General features: G+C 47.8%; 3 protein-coding genes and 2 non-coding genes across 5 annotated transcripts in view; 3 read left to right on the top strand and 2 right to left on the bottom strand.

The window, feature by feature from the left end:
- The first annotated feature begins 482 nt into the window (after window positions 1–482).
- LOC128712266 (tRNA-dihydrouridine(16/17) synthase [NAD(P)(+)]-like) lies at window positions 483–5,967 on the top strand. Its single transcript, XM_053807160.1, has 5 exons — window positions 483–833; window positions 1,132–1,291; window positions 3,349–3,793; window positions 5,033–5,657; window positions 5,740–5,967. The coding sequence occupies exons 1-5, from the start codon at window positions 483–485 to the stop codon at window positions 5,965–5,967; spliced, it is 1,809 nt and encodes a 602-aa protein (XP_053663135.1).
- On the top strand, window positions 4,625–4,818 carry LOC128716552 (U2 spliceosomal RNA). Its single transcript, XR_008410036.1, has one exon. It is a non-coding gene; the product is annotated as a U2 spliceosomal RNA (small nuclear RNA).
- Window positions 5,968–6,816: 849 nt separating the features above from the next.
- LOC128716553 (U2 spliceosomal RNA) lies at window positions 6,817–7,010 on the bottom strand. Its single transcript, XR_008410037.1, has one exon. It is a non-coding gene; the product is annotated as a U2 spliceosomal RNA (small nuclear RNA).
- A 544-nt stretch (window positions 7,011–7,554) lies between these two features.
- Window positions 7,555–8,582, top strand: LOC128715194 (uncharacterized). Its single transcript, XM_053810077.1, has 3 exons — window positions 7,555–7,933; window positions 7,996–8,097; window positions 8,179–8,582. The coding sequence occupies exons 1-3, from the start codon at window positions 7,555–7,557 to the stop codon at window positions 8,580–8,582; spliced, it is 885 nt and encodes a 294-aa protein (XP_053666052.1).
- A 3,789-nt stretch (window positions 8,583–12,371) lies between these two features.
- Window positions 12,372–21,707, bottom strand: part of LOC128710840 (uncharacterized) — a 34,569-nt gene continuing 25,233 nt past the window's right edge. Inside the window, exons 14-17 of the mRNA XM_053805695.1 lie at window positions 19,160–21,702; window positions 18,480–19,076; window positions 17,784–18,048; window positions 12,372–17,688 (exon numbers count right to left, since the gene is read on the bottom strand). Of these exons, the coding sequence (XP_053661670.1) occupies window positions 12,372–17,688; window positions 17,784–18,048; window positions 18,480–19,076; window positions 19,160–21,702 (8,722 nt within the window). The remainder of the gene's footprint in view (window positions 17,689–17,783; window positions 18,049–18,479; window positions 19,077–19,159; window positions 21,703–21,707) is intronic.

Below are 21,707 nucleotides of genomic sequence, written 5' to 3' on the forward strand. Positions count from 1 at the left end.
GTGACGTTTGAAAGATGCTGTAAGCGGTCACCGAAAGATTGCTGACTGTTGTCGCCCGAAGAAGACTTTCGATTGATTTGCTAAAATTCATGATTGTTCGAATGGAATTAAGGGTTGAACATTCGTTATTGTGATTCCCCGTCGGATCTTTCCTACTGGACCGGGAAAGCTAAAATGGTTATCCACAGGGACGAGCGAAGTTCTTCACAATTTTTACACAAACACGCCCGTTCATCATCAGTCAGTTTTAATTAAACCCTCATCATGCAGATAGACGGTTTTCCCCTGGTGAATATTTTAATGCAGCTTTTCTCTCTCTCTCTTCTCATTTTAGGATTTTGTTTCCCGAAAACCCATCTATCCGTCTAACTCTGAGGACCTACATCAACAAGGACGCCTGGTGGAATTAGTCGTCTGTAATTCGGACAGCGTAGACAACTTTAAATAGACGCAAACCCAAGCACAAAGCACGACCCGTAACGATGGTAACGAGTAACGACAGTAACGTAGTTACACCGGCAGAACCAGCGACCAGCCAGAACCAATCAACAACGGCGATGGACAGCACCGCGACCACCAGTCTAGCCGGGGCAACCCAACCAAACCGAAAGCTGGGTGGATTTGAATTTTATGAAAAAATCCTTCACTCAGCGCGGTACGTGGTGGCACCGATGGTGGACGCCAGCGAACTGGCCTGGCGTTTGCTCAGCCGACGGCACGGTGCACAGCTCTGCTACTCGCCCATGTTCCACAGCAGCTGCTTCACGAAGGATCCCAAGTATCGGAAAGATTCCCTGCAAACCTGCCCGGAAGATAGGCCACTGATCATTCAGGTACGGGTGCGAGGGAGCGAAGCGGACACGAACCGGAAAAAAAAACAGACAGGCAAAAAACAGTCGTGCATTGTTTTCCTGGATTTTCCCGGGGCTTCCTTCGTGTACGGAAAGAAATGGGACGCACGGATGGAGCACGGTTAATTAAAACGTTGACATTTAATTACATGCACCAGTACGTGCACCATACAAACGCACACACAGTAACATCCATCGTGCCGGTACCATTTCCGTTTCCGGTTGCGCCATTTCGCTTACGCTTACAGTTACACTCCGTTGTTTTCTGCTTTACTTTTAGTTCTGCGGTAACGATCCGAAGGTGATGCTGGAAGCGGCCCTGCTCGCACAGGATCACTGCGATGCGATCGATATTAACCTTGGCTGCCCGCAGGCAATTGCCAAGCGGGGCCACTACGGTGCCTTTCTGCAGGATGAGTGGGAACTGCTGCGTGAGATAGGTATGTGTTTGAGGGGGGCGATTCTGCATGATCGGGTTGTTGGAAGTCTCGTGTGAGATAATGTACCAAAAAACTTGTGAATACACAAGAGTGTGTAAAAAGAGGGTTAAACACTTCATAAAAGGATGGCTGCAAGGCTTTCTAAAAATTTTCTTCGCCTGGTAGTATGCAATATATGTAATTTTCGCATCGTCTATGAATTGTGACGCACCTTTGAAGACGTCAGAAGAGTTTAACCTATCTTAATACGCTCTTGGGTGCAGATTGTCTACCGATCCTTCTACATTCTGAGGAAACTTCAATACTTAATACACATGACGGTCGAAGCTAGGAATATATATAACCTCTTAGACTACTCACGAAAGCCTCTTAACTGCGTTCGAAAAGATGGTCAGACGATTTTTTTTACGAACCCCGTATGTATAAAAGAGCAACGATCAGTGCGATGAACTCACTGTCGTGCAGCGAATTTGACTCACCTAGCTCCGATAGGCTGGTTATGTCATTAGAATGTCTCTTAGGTGGATTAATGCTGGCAAGTTCTTAAAAAGCTCTAACTGACCGAAGTTGTAGATTTAATAGAAAGAAAAACAGGATGAGAATTCCTTCTCAGAAATTCCAGTAATTCCTGTAGCAATTGGTTGAAAAAAAAACAGTTCTTGAGATCTGTTCAACAATTAGTACACTTCCTTCAGAGATTCTTTGGAAAACAATATTATTGAGATTTATGCAAGAACTGGTACTGGTAATAAGTTAAATACTTTTTAAGTACAAATGCAACAGACATGCAATGATGAGAGCTAATTCACACTACAACACACTTGTTGCCCCTTAACAGTTGAAAGGGGCCCCTAGAATGAACCTTGCCCAAGCGAGGAAAACAGAAATTAGTTTTTAATTATTCCACCACCTATGTGCAGTCCCTTTACTGGGCCGTAAAGTGCAGCATACGTTTTAAGTTGCCTTTCCTTCTTAAGCATAACGAGTAGCAAATTACTTACAGCCGCAGAGGTTCATTTAGAGAGTAAATGCTCTTATTGCTTTCTTCCTCCGTAAAATTAATAGACTTAAACATTCCACTTGTTTTGCAGCGCTTCCCAGAAGGGAGGGGCAACACTCCTGTCGCTGCTGTGCACATATTGTGGGTATATAGGCCAATAGGAATGCGCTTCCAATTGCGTATCATTTGCATTCATAAATTTTCAACAAACAGAAAACAGTGTTGAACCTTCTCGCTCCACCATAAAGCAAAAGGCGACACTATATTATGGTGTCTCAGCTTTTTTTCATAACGATTGTTTGATTTTCATTACGCAATTTTCCACCCATCCGTTCGAGCAGTACGAATTTTTCTGTTTGCTCTCCCGGCATTCAGCCTGAAGCGATTACGGCGTGGAAAATATTCCACACAGCTCGGTACCATTATTTATCAACTTAAACCCGAAATAATATTCCTCCCCTGGAGCAGCAGGGCGAGGAGGCTAAATAAATGTCCACCCAGTAGGTCTATCCGGGGTTTTGCTGTAAAAATAGCCTACAAGCGATAAAAACGAACACCCGACCAGGGCCCAATCCACATTCCGGGTGGGGTTGTTTTATTATTTGTTGCTTCTGCTTATTCGAGTGGAACACGGGAAAAAGGGAAAAGGTAAAAGACCAGTAAATATTACCCTGGAGGACAACCGTGTGAGGTTGGGAAGAAGACGATGATGAATCCATTTCTTCTTGTTCTGGAGGAATTGAAAGGAAGGAAGGTCCTTTTGCTCATTAAGGTCGGGAAGAAATGGGAAGGCGCCCTACGATAAGGCGTGCCACATTTCCCTCGATGTGTAAAGCAACAGCGCTGTTGAAAAGGAAACCAATTTCTGTTTGTTGTTCCGTTCTTCGTAGAGAGAGAAAGGGCAACCATTACTGTATGTGTATAAATTAGGGTTACCCGCAGAAATTTCCATTTCTGCCACCTTCAAGGACTACTTCCGGTCCACGTTTCCCCGCGAGCAATTAAAACAATGTTGAACCGTACCGTGTTCTGTTTTGCCTTTCCCTTCTGACTGCAGTAAGCACCCTGCATCGTAATCTGGCCATCCCGGTCACGTGCAAGATACGCATCTTCGAGGATATGGCGAAAACGATCCGATACGCCCGAATGCTGCAGGACGCCGGTGCCCAGATACTGACCGTGCACGGACGGACGCGCGAACAGAAGGGTCCACTGACGGGGTTGGCCGACTGGAAGTACGTGAGCGTTCTGCGGCAACAGTTAAGCATACCGATCTTCTCGAACGGGAACATCATGTCGGTGCAGGACGTTGAACGGTGCATCGCGAACACGGGCGTGAACGGGGTGATGACGGCCGAGGGCAATCTGCACAATCCGGCCCTGTTCGAGGGTGTGAATCCGACCTCCTGGAGCATGGCCCACGAGTATTTGGATCTGGTCGAACAGTATCCGGCACCGATTTCTTACATCCGGGGGCACCTGTTCAAGATGTTTCATCATCTGTAAGTAAAGGAAACGTTTTTTTACTAGCATTACAATTTAAAATCACATTAACTAAACTCCATTATGTAACAATTCGTAGTTTAAAGCTTTACATTGTCATATTTTGCATAATTTTTCATTAGATGTTGGATCAGCTTTTTGTTTCGTTTATCAATTGGTTTTGATTTGAATGTTTTTATATTGTTCTATCGCCATTCAATCTTTTTTTTTAATTCATATTATTTCTGTTAGAACTGTTTTTATAATTGAAAAAAAAACTTAGCATGCTGCAGTATAAAACACAAATAGAAGAAGGCACCGTGCCATTAGAAAAATAGGAAAGTAGAAATGTTTGTAGTTCGTAATTTTAAATCACTTCTTAAAAACATTTTTTGAAGTACCGCTGGTCGCACAGGTACCGCTGTACAGACGGAACACACGCGCTCACTGTTGTAGGGTTCTATGCCGACAGTTGACAAGCGTTTGACAGCTATGGTGCTCAAAGCGAGCAAGATGACGCACAAAAACACAACACATGATGGAAGCAAACGCAACATAACGCAATTGAAGCCTTTTTCAATGCTTGTAAATCAATGCAGTTTTTTTTTCGTATTAAAATGCAATGTTATCAACGCTGGCTCGTGCAGAAAAGAGCATCATGGAACAGACAGACTGCAGGTCGCGTACCGAAATATGCAGTTAGCACACGCATGCTTTGTTTATGTTCGGCGGTTTTGAGTGCGTCGGTGAAACAGGCACGAGCAGCATAGGTCGAGCGTGTGCGTGCTGTGCATCGCTAGCGGAGCAGTGCGTGTCCGGGTGGGGTGGCCGGTCGAGCGCCGGTACAAGTTATCGCTTCTCGGCCTAAAGGCTAAGATCAAAGTGTAGTATCTGTTCTTATCAGCTTAACATCTGATAGATCTCCCATCGGGAGACAACAAATGTTAAACTGATTTTTGGCAATGGGAAGATAGTCCGAGGCTTGCCTCACTTCTTCCGCGGGTCGGCCCGGTATTGCAGTACCGCCGGGAATGGCCCACATACTCTTATAAACAAAAACATTCAACATAATTTAAGAACTCTAAATGCAGATGGTGCGTCTTGTTCTGATCGTGTCTTGTCAACAAGTGCGGTTGGAGTCTCGTAGGCTGAATGTTTCACATGTGTACGGTGTAGATTACTGATGATACATTTGTTGTCACCGTTTCATTGCTTGTTGCAGTACAAATATTAATTCCATTTCTTATCCACCGCAACAGGATGCACCTGAAATCGAATGCGGTCCTACGGGAGAAGCTTGCCGGTAGCCATTCGGTGGCCGAATTCCGCTCCGTTGTAATCCAGCTTGAGCAAAAGTATCTGCCGTACCACGAAGGAACTCAACCGTGGATGGGTGAAGATGAAAGTGAGGAACCAGACGAAGGGGAAGCACCCCATACGATCTCAGCGGATTACAATTTGCACCTTCCACCGTGGCTCTGTCAACCGTACATGCGTGCTCCGCCGGAAGTGCACCGTCAAAAGCTGGAAGAGGCGCACCGTCTAGCGAATGATCCAACCCGTGAAAAACGTCAATTTTTCGACGCACACGGTAACGAAATTTCCCGCAAACGCATGAAAAAAATGCGCCGGGTACAACGCCGTCCAAAAAATAAGAACCGTGCGCAGCAGCGTGCCTTAAACAGTGGTGCAGCGGGTAACACCACGCAGGACAATGATACTGATGATGGGGAGGACGACGAAGAAGCGGAAGAAGGACAGCAACAAGAGAACGGTTCGAAAGCGATTGTGCGGATGAATATTTCCATTACCGACACGAACGGACGGAGGCGTCGGTTTGATGAGCTGTGCAAAAATGACGCACCGAATTGTACGAACCCGATGGTAAATAAATGCCCTACGGCACACATCGAATGCGAAACGATAAGGGAACTCGATAAAGCCAACAATTTTAATCTATTTCTAGGGTATGAAATGCGAACATCAGCTGTGCCGGACGTGCTGCAAAAGCAAATGTTACCGCGAAAATCGAGATTGCGTTGGACACAAGATTCGCATCAAGTCAAGACGCGAGAAAGCAATCGCACTGACACTGGCCGAGCAGGCAGCGAAGGAAAAGCGGAACGAATCAACCGATCAGCACGGTAACGTTGAAATGACACCGGACAATAAAGTTTCCGACGAGCGAAGCTGATCACACGCACCGACGATCCTGATATAAAAAAAACACACCTTTGTTAAGTGAAAGGCGGGGCTCGGTTGTTTATTGCCGGGTGAATACATTTCTCTCTGAAGTACGTCCGTAAACTATTTCGACGGTGCCAGCAACAAAAGATATTGCTTTGTGTTTGTAGAAGGTTTTAGTGATGAACATGTTGAAAGAACGATCATAGAACAGGAGTTAAGGATAATCGTGGCGTTAATAGTTAATTTCAAACATTTCATCAGACATGCGTTAATCGAAATTTATTGGAATTTAATCGAACACAGTAACTTATAATCTACCGAGACGGCTATGATTATGACGCAAACGCAGACAGTGACGAGGAAACGAAGAATAAGAAATATCAAATTCATAACGATAAGGGCAGACTGGAGGACGCAGTGCGATAACAAACTACCCGTGTTATTTCACTAGGTCCCACGGCTGGGTTGTATCTCCCCTTATCCATTGCGGATCCATTTTCCGTTTACTAGTAGGCATTGAGCAGTCATAACTCTAGCGAAGTGGCTGTAGTTCCGTCAGAAAATTCGTCATTTTGGTTCTGTTACTGAGATATTTCTCAGTAAGGACTCTTAGAACTGTCTGATGCTGCGGCAAATAGTTATCGATGTTGAAATCGAACAGGGCAGCAAATGTTTATCATATCATATCATACGATTAAATTACAAACAACCGGAAGAACATTTCAAGGATCGGGGGAAGAATGACAAGTCCTCCTCAATTTAACCGCTTTCAACTTATTCAAAGTGTATGAAAACGCAGTATGTATTTATATTCACTGCATTTCACCGATTTCTGCTTTCGACTTGTTGTGTTAGGAACATGTGGGCCATTCCCGGCGGTACTGCAATACCGGGCCGACCCGCGGAAGAAGTGAGGCAAGCCTCGGACTATCTTCCCATTGCCAAAAATCAGTTTAACATTTGTTGTCTCCCGATGGGAGATCTATCAGATGTTAAGCTGATAAGAACAGATACTACACTTTGATCTTAGCCTTTAGGCCGAGAAGCGATAACTTGTACTGGCGCTCGACCGGCCACCCCACCCGGACACGCACTGCTCCGCTAGCGATGCACAGCACGCACACGCTCAGCCTATGTTGCTCGTGCCTGTTTCACCGACGCACTCAAAACCGCCGAACATAAACAAAGCATGCGTGTGCTGCATATTTCGATACGCGACCTGCAGTCTGTCTGTGCCATGATGCTCTTTTTTGCACGAGCCAGCGTTGATTATATTGCATTTTTATGATTGATTGAATTAATTTACACGCATTGAAATAAGTTTCAATTGCATTATGTTGCGTTTGCGGGTCGATTCCATCATGTGTTATGTTTTGGTGCGTCTTTACGCCGGCACTGCAGATGTCAAACGGTCCGCTGTTGACATGAGAGCCTTACAACAGTGCGTTTGCTAGGTTTCGTGTGCCGAAGCTTGACAGATCGACTCGTGTATGTTTTCATTTACCTTTTCCAGCGAGACAGGACGCCAAGTAGAGTGCGTCTTTATTGATAACCAATAGCGTAGAAAACCAATAGACAAGTGATATCAGTGAAAATGTCTAAACGGAACGCTTGGTCACGAGGGGAAACATTCGAAATGCTAGACATTCTCCGGACGTGCTGCATTCCCTTTCTGGACGGTACGATCAACAACCGGAAGGGCCAAATGTATCGCCAGATCGAGCACGAAATGCAGCGGCGCGGACACTTCACCAATCGGGACGCCCGGCAGATAGAGCACAAGTGGAAAAACCTCAAGTTTAGCTACGACCGATACAAGCTGGAGATGTCACAGTGTAGAAATAACGAAGGCAAAGCGTGGCTACCGGAACTGAAGCCGTGCGAATTCTACAAAGAGCTGGAGGACTTGTTCACTGCGGTGGATCAGCGGCTTGCGAAGAATCCGACGGAAGAATCGTTCGAGACGTACTACGGTAAGTTACGCTGGGCTCTTCCAATAGCATTCCACTGTGACACCATGATTTCCCCGTTACAGAAGAAGAGTTTGTTACCGACGAAACGCAGGAACTGGCGGTGGATGACGATGCGGTTGTAATTGAAGAGATTGTGTACGATTCACAGGATGCGCTTGAGTTCGGTAAGTGCGAAGAAGCGACAGTGAGCAGCGCCAGTAAAACAAGTCTCATTTGCTACTCTTTATTCCACTACACCTTCGCAGAGGAAGCCGCAGTCGCTGCAAGCAGTTCCAAAGGAGAGCAACAATCGTCCGCAGAACCACCCGCACCGACACAACTTCCATCACCGCCCGCCCAGAAGCGTAAGAAGCTAACGGCGGAAAACATGGACGGACTGTTGGTAACGATCTGCGCACTACAGCGAGACCACAACAATTACTTCAACCGCTGCCAGATGGAATTCATCGAGAATGAGTTCGAATCGTTCCGGGAGAAGGAGAAGGAACATTTGCTCCAACTCAAACTCGAGCTGGAGGTGTTGAAGCAGAAGTTTTTGGCCCGAATACAGAAGATAGCCAGCGGTGATGGAACGGTCGATACGGGCGGTGATGAACCGGTTGCAAGCGAATCGAAACGACGTCGGGTTGCTGTTGCTAGGCGAAAATAAGCTAGGGCGTTTTTATTAGTACAACTGCAATCCAAGTAGTCGCACCAAGCTGTCAACGTCGTGTGTGCTGTGTGGAAAAAGAAACACCATCCGCCCAACTAAGCAGGCTTAAATCTGCTTAAAAACTTGCTCGGAAGCTTAAAGGTTATGTTTACGGTGCAAATCGTATGCATAAGTTGATGTCGAATTTCCCCACATGCCGGGAAAAAATAAACAATTACAAAACGATCGATCAAGACGGTTGTTTCAAACGGCACGAAGCAGCTCGCAAGGTGAATTATTTGGAAATAAACTAAAAACCGTAATAATGTGTTAAAATAAGTTATAATAAATCCATTCGAGATATGAAAAAAAAAATATCCCCTAAGTATCATTCAACGTTTGATGACCAGCAAAGGAACACAGTGGCAAGTACTAAAACCCATCGAAGCTGCTACCTCCAAGTTGGCCTGATCGCCTGGTAACTGAAATTGAAATACAAACCCAAATAAAGCAGTGTCCCGATTCATTACTGCATCCTCCCCACTTACATGGGCTCCTGATACCAGAAATTGAAATTTCAATCCCAAATGATGATAATTGCCGGTGAATTATAGAAGTAACCTCCATGTTTGCATGATCTCCTGCTACCAAAAATTGAATTTGCACCATCCAATTGATAAAATTTTATGGCACCATTTTCATACAAGTTATCGCCATGTTTGCATGATCTCATGGCATCCGAAACATTCGACCAAAGCGAAAAAACTTTTGCCACGATCGTTTCTTGAAAGCATCCTCCAAGTTTACATGATCTCCTGGTACCGAAAACTGAAATTCCACAATAAATTGGCACAATTCTTGTGACCTTTTTAGAACAGTTACCGCCATGTTTGCATGATCTCCTGGTATCCGAAACATCCGACCAAAGCGAAAAAAACATTTGCCGACATTTTTTTTGCTATCCATTTTCGGACGGTTGGTATTGAAATTTCCGGTTGGAAGGTTTTCTTCATCGATTGTGCCAATTTTTCTGCTGCCTTTTTCAGTGGTTTGTGCGGAATGTCCCTATAGTTATTCATATATTGTTTTCTGGTTTTCTACATTTACCCTAGAGTTTTAGAAGCGCTTTTCATCGAGATTTCCACACTTTTCCAAGGATTCCGCAGAGATTATTTACGGGGTTTCAGCATTTCTTGCAATTGTTTCCCGTGAGTAGATTGATTTCCTGCCACCGAAATAAAAGACCCACTTCACCATAATTTGATCTCGCTGTTTGCTAGAACAGAAGGTGGAACCTGTTTATTGTAGCAAAAATTTCTTTCTTCAATATATAAATAAAAAAGTCCGTATCACATTTTCGATCTGATTTTATTATCACTTTCCTTCAAACCAAACAATCGCCATACCCATCCATTCCTTCATCCGCGCACACACACACACAGGTGTTGTTGCCTCTCTCTTTCTCTCTGGTTTACCACTCTATTCCCTTCCATCTTATTATCTCAAGTTTCTTTTTTTTATTGGGAGGAAGGGGGATGAAAACTGCTCTGTCTGTTGTTTCGTCATTTGAATAGAGTAAGTTTGTAATTTTACGTTTTTGTGTGAATGTTTCTTGTGTGTTTTTTTTTCTTCGTTTTCTCTTTTTAAATCCGTTTGCTAAGGGTTTGCATTACTTCCATTATGTTTCTCTCATTGTTTACTTGTTTGTGTTTATTTTTATTTTCTTTTTGTTTTGTTTTTATTTCTCAGACCTAATACGTACACACAAACACCACATTTTCTTTTACTTTCTCGCATAGTTTTTTTTCTCTCCTTCTGTTTTTAAGTCTTAATAAAAACGTTCGTAATGTGCTGTTTGCATGTTTGTTTTTTTCCTATTACTTTTTAATTCCTCTTCCGTCCCAGCTATCGCTCTTCCAGACACACACACAACGGACACTGAGGATGAGGCTAAAGAGAGTGTGTCTCAGGTATGTGTAATTCTATGTACAAAGAACGGCACCCCATCCTTCTCACCCTTTAACAACACCACACGACCACCACAATTTCTACCTCCATTCGCCTACTAAGTAAGCGAACAGTAGCAGCAGCAGCAACAGAGTTGGAGGGGAAAACCCACAGCATCCTTTTGTGATATTAATGGATTTCTTCCCCACCATCGTCCATGTTTTTTATGTAATTGTGTATGTGTGTGTGTGGGTGTCTATGTGGGTACTACATCTTTATGGATTGTGGCCCTTCCATTCTCTATTTGTTTCCCCCTCCACACAACACTCTCTTCTCCCTCTTCTTCCTTCCCCACACCCAACACGATCCCACAATCGTTCACTCATACGGCGGTCATAGGATATATAGAATAGTTATTACACTAACACTAATTGAATAATGAGTCTAAAAACAGAATAAATGTCAGAAATAAATAATTATAATTATTATTTAAATTGTTTTGTATGTTCTTGTTCGCCGTGATCCAATAGTAAAAAGAAAAAATCGCGGAAAACAAATATCTAACCCCACTTTTTGTACGGGAGGGAGTTGAATTCGTAAGTGGCTTTTCTTCTCTTTCTCTTCCATTAGTGGAAGCTCTTTCTCTCTCTCTCTTTCGCTCTTTTTTCCCCGTTTGTTTCAATCTATTCCCATCTCACAGACCACAGACTGTCCTTTACTTCATCGCGCGCCCATACACTCCCACTGCGTTATTAAGGTTTACTAAAGTCTAGCTTACTTTGATTATTACATAACGACACGCCCCCGTACCTGTGGTGCATCTTTTCCGTTGCCTTGTTTTCGTTTGCTATTGTACACATTTTGTTTTGATTTAACCGGGTTTGCTTTGTAAACGAATTCACATGTCCGGTGTTTCCTCTTTACGCACACAATGATGCTGTTTAGGTTGAGAATTAAATTGTTATGCTATTACCTTCTACCCATCCACTTTGCTTTTTTAGTCAACTTGCAAATAATCTGCACTGTGTGTATGCGTCGTCCTCCAAAACCTTCTTCTCACTACACTGATTGTGTTGCTGTTGCGGGCCATAAAGCGTGTGTGTTTCAATGTCAATGATTCTCTCTTTACACACTCGTCCGTACGCATATCTATCTCGTCTCTCGAAGTTTTGCGAGCAAGTTCTTAGAACATTCTACCACACCCTTCATCTATGGTCCGTCACGAGTGACAGAGGAACGGCTTCCCACAAGCAGGAGTTGCACAACACTGCCGAAATGCAACTTCACTATAAACCGCCTCCGGCTGTCATTCGCTGGAGCATAAGTAGGCGTTCGTGTACGTTACTCACTTCCTGTACAACTCTCCACACTTCTTGATTCCACAGATCCTTCCGCCCACAAAATGGAAGGAACGTGTGGTCATCTAATAGCGTCTAACGGTTGACAATCAAACACACACACATCCCCCGAGTGTGCTTAAAGAGTGCGTTTTAAACACACCAACGAGCACGGTGTTCTATATCGCATAACTGAGCACAGAGTGCCGCCTCCTAACGTACGATACCTATGCTGGGGTTGCTGCTGTGTCTTGGCCTTGTTTTGTGTAATATCAGTACGTCGTGACCGCGTCCACTGTTGGTTGCTTAGTACATTAGTTTCTACAGCTATAACTTATCTCTTGCATCGCGATCCCTCCTCTCTCCCTCTATATGAACAAGAGGTACGAGAGTTCCTTTTGCTACTTACTACAACACAACATTCACTGTATTCCCGTGTGTCTCTTCTCATCCTACACACATTTTATCTCTACCCGGGCTACTACTAACACTACATTTATAAGCGTCATTTATTCATTTTTAGTCAAATCGGTTGATCATCCTTATCCGAGTCGTGCTGGTCCTTGCCACCGCCACCGGATAGATTCAGCGAACCGGTGCTACTGTCCGAGAACGTACCGCCTGCTGCTGCGGCAGCTGCCGCCGCCGCGGCCGCTTTCGCTTCCGCTGCCATCCGTGCGGCAGCTGCGGCCGCCTGCCGTCCCGCACTGGACCGCAGTTCGCGCTTCCGCTCCGGTACACCGAGCGCCGATTCCAGATCCTCACCGCTTCGGGGCCGTTTACTGCGCGTCGTTCTTCGACCGGCACCACCACCGGATATAGCGTTAACCGATGCCGCTAGTGCGGCGGAGGACGAGCCGCCTGCCAACGATAACGGTGCACTGGACTCACATCCGCTGGAATTGGCCGCGTCCGTACTGGACCGGGTAGATTTGCGTGCCGACGATGCTAATGGTGCCGTTTCGGGGATGGATTTTTCCGACTCCGAACGATTTGCTTCGTCCTCCGCGCCGGAGATGGCCCCACCGTCCAGCAACTGGTTGTGGTGTGCGGATTGATGGCGACGCGATGTGCGTCGACGATCGTCATCCAGATGATGCGAGGAGGACGATCCGCCGCCGACACCGGATGCTTCGTGGTCGGATTCGGAAGTGCCCGCCGTTGACTTGTCGCCGCCTCCCATCATTATCATTTCGTGATCTTCGTACGATCCTCCTGCCGCATCGGAACGTGCATGTTGCAGCTGATCTGCCATGTTGCTGGCACTGGAAGCCGGCCTTTCATCGCGCGCCCGTTTCGACAAATCATCATGGCTCAGATCCATTTCGTGCCGTTGATGATCTGCAGGAACCGACGTGGTGCCAATTTCCTTATCCACATCGTCCGCCATTTCGTGACTTTCCTCACGGCGCCGTTTCACTGGTGCGTGACGGTCCAACATCATCAGCCCTCTGTCTTCGTCTTCCTTACCATGGACAGACGATGCCGCATGGTCCGAAGGGTCTTCACCAACGGCACTTCCACTGCTGTTGTGCTCTGGCTGTTGATGGTGTTTTTGCTTCTGCTCAACAACTGCGGCAGCAGCTGCTGCAGCTGACGCCAAAATTCGTTGCTGCTCTATCAAGCGCTGCGCCTCCTGGGCTTCGTGCACCTTCTTCAGGTGTTCCTGCTGGAGCAGCTTCTGCTTTTGCTTCAGCAACATTATCTGCTTCTGTGGATCTACCTCCTCGTCATTCAACACACCACCGCTCGATTTGGACAGTTTGGAAGGAGCAATCAAATCCTCCAGGTCCATATCGTGATTGCCTCCTCCAGAACCACCACTACTTCCCTTGCTTGGTGTGCCGCTTCCACCTTCCACCGGTGACGGTGCAACTGCTAACGCTGCTGCAGCGCTCGTAGAGCTGGATGCGCCCGTCGATCCACTACCAGATGACAGATTCTGTGGGTTTCCTCCTGCTAGTGCCGACAACGATAACGTTGTGCCTAGCAGGCTGTTGCTGCTTCCCCCGGATGATGACGTTCCACCAGCACCACCCGGTGGATTCGCCAACGAGACGGATAGACCGGCCGCAGCCGCACGGCTAAGATCTGCCGCGATGCTACTTTCCACCGACGATCGTAAGCTTCGTTCCGCGGTTCGTTCTAACCGCTCTGCTGCCATAGCTGCGGCAGCCGCTGCCACAGCACGTTCGTCCCTTTCTCGTCGCTCAAGTCGCTCGAGCCGATCGCGCTCGTGACGCTCGTGGCGTTCGCTTCGTTCTCGCTCCCGTTCCCTTTCCCGTTCGCGATGATGATGATCGCGCTCGCGCTCCCTCTGTTCCAACATACCAGTACTCGACGATGACGACGAGTTCGACAGGGCCGGACTCTTGGAGCTTAGGTTCAGCGAAGAAGACGACCCCGCTCCGGGCAGTGGAGAAGGCGCTAAGGAGATGGTGGTCTGCGACGGCAGCGATGCAGCGATGCTGGCCGCTGCAACCGGTGTTAGCGTGACCTTATCCAAACCTAGCAGAGCAGCGGCCGATGATTCCGAGGCCGAACCGGAAGCCGCGGCACTAGAGCGGCTCGATCGTGATGACGATGATTTCATCTCATCCTGTGCACCAGCTCCCATCAAGAGTGCTTTTGCGTCGAGCTTAGCCAGATGGTGTTGCAGTTGAGCAGCTTCCTGTCGCGCTCGTTTCGATTCCGAAACCGACTGAGTTGGCGAGGAAGACGATGACGAGGTCGGGATGAGCGAAATTGCCGGACCAACGCCTAGGCTGCGAGCGAGCAGCTCTATCGGGTTCTTGCTCAGTTGCTCGAACGCATCCTTCAGGTCCTGGTGTTCGCGTGCCTTCTTCGCCGACGATGGCGAGGACGATCGACCGCCGCCCGATCCACTAGACCCTGCACCACTGCCACCACCGGCCGATGCAGACAGGGCGTGCGCGGCCATACCCGCAAACAGCGCCTGGCTGAACTCGGGCGGTATCGGTAGCTGCATGTCCTTAGATGACATAGCTGCCATTGCCGCTGCAGCAGCTGCTGCTTGTGCCGAGGCAGATGCCGAACTGCTGCCACCACCGCCCTTCGATGACGACGAGGACGAGTGTGAAGAGGAGGGCATTTTGCTGGTGGCACTAAATGCTGCCTGCATTGCCGCCAAATCTGCCGGGAAACCACCTGCCGTCAGCGTTTCCAGGATCTTTCGTCGTTCGCGTTCTAGCTTCTCCAGTGCCTGTTTGTTGGCCTGTTGTGCTGCCGCACTCTCCCGTGCCCGTTGCTTTTCTGAGGCGCTTGATGAGCCGCGACCGCTGCCGCCGCTGGTAGAGCCGCTGCCCTGTCCTGCTGCGGCCGCAGCAGCAGCTGCCGCTGCGGCTGATATGTCCAAACCGGCGGACCTTGTGAGCGATTCGAGCAGGTGTGTGTCATGCGGTAGCAATAGCTGCTGAAGTTGTGCCGCTTCACGGGCGGCTTGCTGATGTACGGCTGCTACCGCCGCTGCTTGCTGTTGTTGTTGTTGCTGTTGTTGACTCAAACTGGATGAGCCACGCCCCTTCCCACTGCCACCGGGCGAGGACGCCGACTGAGAGGAACTTCCACCGGATCCCATACCACCACCGCGAGAATTCTGCTTGCTCGATTGCGACTGTCTGGAGGTAGTCGTTGACGAGGACGTGCCCGTACTGCTACCACTTACACCGGGCAGTCCATACGGATTTAGACCACCCAATCCAAGCGGAGTGTACAACAAACTCGGGTTGGGGAAGAAGAATGGGAACTGACTGTTGGCTGCAGCAGCTGCGGCAGCCGCCGCAGCGGCCGCTTGTTGCTGCTGATTTTTGGAGGACGATCCGCTTCCTTGCTGTCCGGAACTGCTTGAAGAGGAGGTGCCGGCACCATCATTAACTGCCGACGATTGTGACGCCGATGATTTGCCGCGGGATTTGCTACCAGTGTTTCCACCCTTAGTAGGAGTACCACCTCCTCCAGCGGCAGCGGCTGCAGCTGCTGCGGCACCGAGAGCCGCGGTTGGATCTAGACCGGCAGCAGCCATCATGGCGGCAAGACTTTGAGCGTCCATTCCACCGCCTGCACCAGACAGCCCACCCAGTCCCGCCAGATTCGAGAAGAGATTCATGTTGCCCAAATTACCAAGCCCACCGAGCCCGGCTAGGCCCGGCATGCCACCGAATGGCATTAGGAGTGGGTTGTTCTTTGGATCGAAGCTACCCAAACCGGGAATGCTGGAGAGCAGATTGGCATTCAGTCCAGCCAGACCCGGGAACTGCATGCTCGCAGCAGCAGCGGCAGCTGCCGCCGCGGCATTATTACTGCTCTGGGAGTGTTTCTTTGACGATGACGACGACGCAGAACCGGAGGACGACTGTTGCCCGCCTCCAGCGCCAGACGAACCGTACTGGTTCGCTGCAGCTGCCGCAGCTGCGTTTGCTGCCCGCATCTGTTTTGATGTAGAACCACCGTCGGTACCCTTGGATGACGACATTGTCGCTGGGCCACCGGGGAGCGTGATAGATTCTGCCCATTTTGGATCAATCTCGTACGCCGGATTGTCAGCCAACCATTGCGTTAGTCGCTTCAATTGCGGAGCTTTGTTACCTGTCAATCGTTTGCCATTGATCTTGTTTATTACGGCAACGTACTCGTCACCGGTCAAGTTTTTCCAATTGAACGCCATCGGATTGCTGTCAGCCTGTTGCTGCTGTTGTTGTTGCTGTTGCTGATGATGGTGTTGTTGCTGCTGTTGTTGTTGCTGTTGTTGTAGACTGTTGGCTGAGCCTCGCGTCGAACGAGAACTCGATCCACCCTGTGGTGAATTCTGCGCCGATGAACCGCCACCTCCTCTCGAGCGAGACCGCGAGAGGTAATCCATACCCATCGCTTGCTCGGTCAGAGCGGCCGTTTGTTCGGCTAGCCATTTGTTCACCTTGGCGTCGTGTGCACTGCCATACTGGCCTAGCTTCGAACTCAATTCGGCCGCCTGCTTCATTTCAGCGAACATAGCTTCGTATGCTTTGCGCTGCGGCGAGTTAGCTGGTAACGATTGAATTAGCTTCTGCTGCTGTTTCAGGAACGACTGTTGTTCGACCTGCGCCGCCTGGGCAAACAGTGCGTTCAGGCTATCCTTCGTCGACATCCCTCCACTCATACCGGACAGGCCTTGCAACGCAGCTTGCATGCTCGCTGCAGCCACCGCCGCGTTACTTCCACTGCTCGTCGATGAACCACCACCAACGCCGGATGATCCCTGACTGCCTTTCGGATTGCCCGGAACGCTCGTAACGGTAATGGTGAATGGTTTCTGCGGTGGCTGTTGACTGACGGACGTCGGTGCACTTGCAGGCGTCACCGAAACCGAAGGTGGTATCTGCGGCTTCTTCATAGAACTACCGGAGAAGCTTCCACCGGGCGGTGTCGGATCGCCGAAAATTGTTTTATGCTCCTTGGCTGCCGAAAGACCAAGCACAATCTCGTCCAGCTTTCGTCGCTTCTTCTCCTTACCGAGCGGAGGTTCTTCGATCGGCACGCTGACATTGTTCTTCTTCATCAGTTTGGACAACATATCATTCAACTTGCCCTTGCCGGCAGCAGCTGCAGCAGCCACTGCAGCCGAGGGCGATTGCTGATGCTGGTGGCCTAGCATCATGCTAGATCCCGATACACTAGCGCTCGTAATGCTGATTCCACTCGGCAGCTGATTGTTGGAGGATTTTTTGTTCTTCCCGATCGAAAAGTCCTGCACCTCGCTCAGATCCATTGGACCACCACCGCTTCCTCCCATTCCACTGCTGCTTTTGATCATATCAGCAATGTTCACTTTGGGCAGGCTATAGCTGTAAAATCGGAATGAGTTTTTTTTAATTATGGGTATTACACACCAAATAAGCACCATAAGCCAAAATCAAATTCTGTCGATTTGAACACATACCTGGAAGACAAATCGATTGGTGTCAGCGTGCTGGAAGTACCAGGAATGAGTTGCGGCTTCGGATAGGACATCTGGTTCCGTGGGCCATGTTGATGCGCAGGTGGAGGCTGCAATACGTTTGAGTTTGCGCTATTCGATCCACCCCGTGCGTTACTTCTGCTGCTAACCACCTCTTGCACGTCATCGTCATTCCACTGTAGACCACTTCCAGCACCGCTGCTGTTTGACGTTGCCGTGTGTGAAGGTTGCGCTTTTCCAGTTGGAACTACAAAAATAAAAACAGTGGTTTTTCGTTAAATAAACAACATGAGCTACTTATAGTGCAAGATTAACCAAATAAATAAAATTTGTTTTCAAATGTCGAATTACATCAAACTATTTAAATAATGTTACCACAACTTAGTGATAAAAGCAAATATTGGAACATTTAGGCCCTTAACAGCAATGTGAATAAAATATTCTGATTTGTAATCTGAGCAGAGATTTAGTAGTTAAGCGCCTTTTCGCAGAAAGTTGGACCACCATAAATGATGCAACAAAAATCACTGAGATATAACGATATGTTTTAACTTTAAAGTAAAATGTAATACATTGTTCAACTATGCATATGCTATTCTTTGAGTCGTAATTAGCAGTAAAAGTTAAACAAAATCGAACAACTTAAACTACCGCCTCCAACGGGAAATCAATCATTACCTGGACTCTGGGTATTATTCAGTAGCGCATGCAATTTCGCTCGCTCGGTTTCAACATCGATAGCAATGTGGCGTTTGCGTTTCTTACTTGCAGGCGGTACAGTCACACCAGCAGCGGCCGCAGCTGCCGCATGTGCAGCAGCAGCAGCATGCGCTGCCGCGGCCACCGACATAGACTGATGGTTCATCGCCACCGAGGACGATGACGTCGCTCCAAGAACGCTACTGCCCGAGCTAATACTTCCTCCAGCGGATGGGATACCACCGACGCCACCAGACTGCTGCTGTATTGCCGCAGCCTGATTGCTGATCTGCTTTGCATTCTGATGATCGGTAGTGATCGTAATTACATCCGGCGTACTCGATGCTGACCGGCGCACTTCATCGTTCATCGGAATGATGCGCTTGATCGTTTCGTACAGTGGAATGTCTAAATCGATACCTAGACAGCCCGTGTAGGCCGAATACGATTTGCCTACTGGCCACTCGCCATGCTCGACGCAGTAGATGATGTGGCCGACGCGACGTTCGAGCGCAAAATCTCGGAACCATTTTACGATCATCGATGTATCGATCATGCTGGCGAACTTGCTCATATCTGTAGGGAGAAAAAATAGACCGAAAACAATAAAACATTACAACTGAGTATTTTGTAAGTGAGCACACACGCAAAATACATACTCTTCAAATCTTCCTTGGTAAGGCTGTTATCCAGTTGCTTCAGTTTCATCAGCGGCTGGAACACTTCCAAATCGGGGAAGCGCGCCTTCAGTGCAGCGGTCTGTTGTGTGCAACGTTCCTCATCGGTAAGATTCACAATCGGTTTCACTTCGTTTGGTTTCTTCTCCTCTACGATAATAACGTCGGGCGATGGTGAACGAGCAGCAGGTTGTTTAGCTACTTCTACCGTCACAGCATCTACCGGAGCAACAGCCTCACTAGTCTTTTCAGTTTGAACAACTTCAGCCGTTACTTCCATTTCTTGTTTAACTGATTTTTCAGTGACACTTTCAACAGTCTTCTCAGCTTCAGGTTCAACGTCCTTAACATCAACGTCCTTTCCTTTCTCAAGCTCCGATTCTGATTTCTTCTCTTCATCGCTAGCCGAGGTCGTACCCTCATTGGTGTCCTTAGCGGGTGACGAACGAGTAGCTGCTTCTGATTCCGTTGTTTCAACAGGTGTTTTTGGCGCATCAGTAGAATCAGCTACCTTTTCAGCACTTACTTCCGTTTTCTCCTTGTCGAGGGCTGGTTCATCTAGTGACTTTTCTTTCACTAGGCTCGGTGATTCGGCGGCTGCTTCAACTGCTTCTTCTTCACGGGTATCTTCTTTCTTAGCTTCCGCAACGGTTTCTTCTTTTTCTTCCGTTTCTGATGAAACCTTTGATGAATCCACTTCGGTTTCCATTTTTGGAGACTCTGGAGCGGCAACTTCGGATTTCTTTTCATCATCCGTTTTGTTCGAATTTCCGGGCGAAACCGGCTCGGTTGTTGATGCCTCTTCCATGGGTTGAACATCTGGCTCCTGCTGCGTTTCCTTCTGCTCCGGAACCGCAGTCTTTTCGTCTTCCTTTTCGGCAACCGTCTGATCATCATCAACCTCCATAGCCAAACTTTTAACTGACGTAGGATCAACAGCAATGGCATCGGAATCTTTCTTTTCCAATTCATCACTAGCAACAGCTAATGCTTCATTTGTTTCCATCTTTTCCGTTAATTGGTCCTTTTCCTCGTCCTTTGTCTCTTTCTCTTCTTTGTCCTCCTTGTCCGTGACAGAATCCTTGCTTGTATCAACTGATTCGTTAGCGTCCTTCATCGCGGTAGCAGCTACTTCTCCAGAGTTAGTCGACGGCTCCGTTTCCTTTGACGGTACTTCGGTTGTTGCCTTATCTTCAGAACTGGCAGTGTCTACTTCCATTTTATTATCATCACCAGTGACAGGTTCCGGTTGTGGTTTATCACTTCCGTTTTCCACCGATACTGCTGATTCGTGCTCAGTTACTGCCGAAACTTCTTTATCGATCTTTTCATCCTGTTCTTCATTCTTTTCGTCCACTTCTTTGCCATCCGCGTTAGTAGCATTTGCTTCATCCGTTTTGTTTTCCTCAGATGTTTTAACCGACACATCTTCCTCTGGCACTGGACTGGCATCCTTAACGGATTGCACATCTACCTTCACTTCTTCACTCATCTCAACATCGCTACTGAGTTTGATGGGAGAATCTGAGGAAGGGGATGTAACTGCTTTAACCGGTTCATCGTCAGCTTCTTTTTCTGATACACTCTGACCTGTTTCAGTCTTTCCTTTCGAACATTCTTTCTCTACCGACTCCTCTTCAACCGACACCTTGGCAGGAGAAGTTTTTTCGGCGGTTTCGTTTTCTGATTCAATCTTTTGTTGTTTCGACATCTCGGTTGATTCATGCAGTTTGGACTCTTCCGCTGGGCTTTCCGTGCTTGTCAAAGGTTCTTTTACGGGACTTGCAACTGGCGTAGCGACTTCCGTCGACGGTTTAGCAGCAGAATCTATCGTTTCAGGAACATCATCGACTTCCTTCTTGACTGATGAAGCTGCCTGCTCTACCATTGGCAATGCATCTGAAGCAGCCTTCTCTTCAACAACTTCCATTGCAGCAACGGGAACGACGCTGTCCTTTTCCTTTTTGATGGGCAAATCGGCATTTACAACAGGTGCAACCTTTTCAGGGGATGCAGTAACCTCCGATGCCGCCTGAAGTGCTGCTTCAGCTTTAGCTGCAGCAGCTTCGGCTTGCATTTTTAGCAATTGTTGGTTTTGCAGCTGAATTTGCATCTCAAGTTGTTGTAAATACTTTTTAGCGGATTCATAGAATGGAAATTCGGAATCCGCAAGAATCAATTGTTCCGAACGGTAAATACCATACTTCAGGACTGCTCGCAGTAGTTCCCGATCGTGTCGTCCAGGAATCCACCAGTCAGGAGTGTCCAGGTTATTCTCGCACAAACGAATGTTTTCTTCCAGCTTAGGGTGTTTCACTATCTGACGCGCCTTCGACAACAGCTCCAACCGATCTAGGATCAACTTGGCATGATCTTCCGTCACGTCATCTACCAGACCTTCGAGGCCTTTCTCGTCATCGCTTAGCTTAACACCCGCTTGCCGTTTGCACATCGCAATGAACACCTTGTAAAAGTCGCTCAAATTCTCGTCCGTTTTCTTATCCAACTTGGCGAACACTTTAAAGCTGCA

The sequence above is a fragment of the Anopheles marshallii genome, chromosome 3, assembly GCF_943734725.1.
Source record: "Anopheles marshallii chromosome 3, idAnoMarsDA_429_01, whole genome shotgun sequence".
Classification (NCBI taxonomy): Eukaryota; Metazoa; Arthropoda; class Insecta; order Diptera; family Culicidae; genus Anopheles; species Anopheles marshallii.

Bases quoted from the DNA above. Each gene is read 5' to 3' on its own strand.
- LOC128712266 (XM_053807160.1), top strand. From the start codon at position 483: ATGGTAACGAGTAACGACAGTAACGTAGTTACACCGGCAGAACCAGCG. The intron at 834-1,131 runs GTACGGGTGCGA...CTTTACTTTTAG, and splicing joins ATAGGCCACTGATCATTCAG to TTCTGCGGTAACGATCCGAA. The intron at 5,658-5,739 runs GTAAATAAATGC...ATCTATTTCTAG, and splicing joins CGAATTGTACGAACCCGATG to GGTATGAAATGCGAACATCA.
- LOC128715194 (XM_053810077.1), top strand. From the start codon at position 7,555: ATGTCTAAACGGAACGCTTGGTCACGAGGGGAAACATTCGAAATGCTA. The intron at 7,934-7,995 runs GTAAGTTACGCT...TCCCCGTTACAG, and splicing joins ATCGTTCGAGACGTACTACG to AAGAAGAGTTTGTTACCGAC. The intron at 8,098-8,178 runs GTAAGTGCGAAG...ACACCTTCGCAG, and splicing joins ACAGGATGCGCTTGAGTTCG to AGGAAGCCGCAGTCGCTGCA.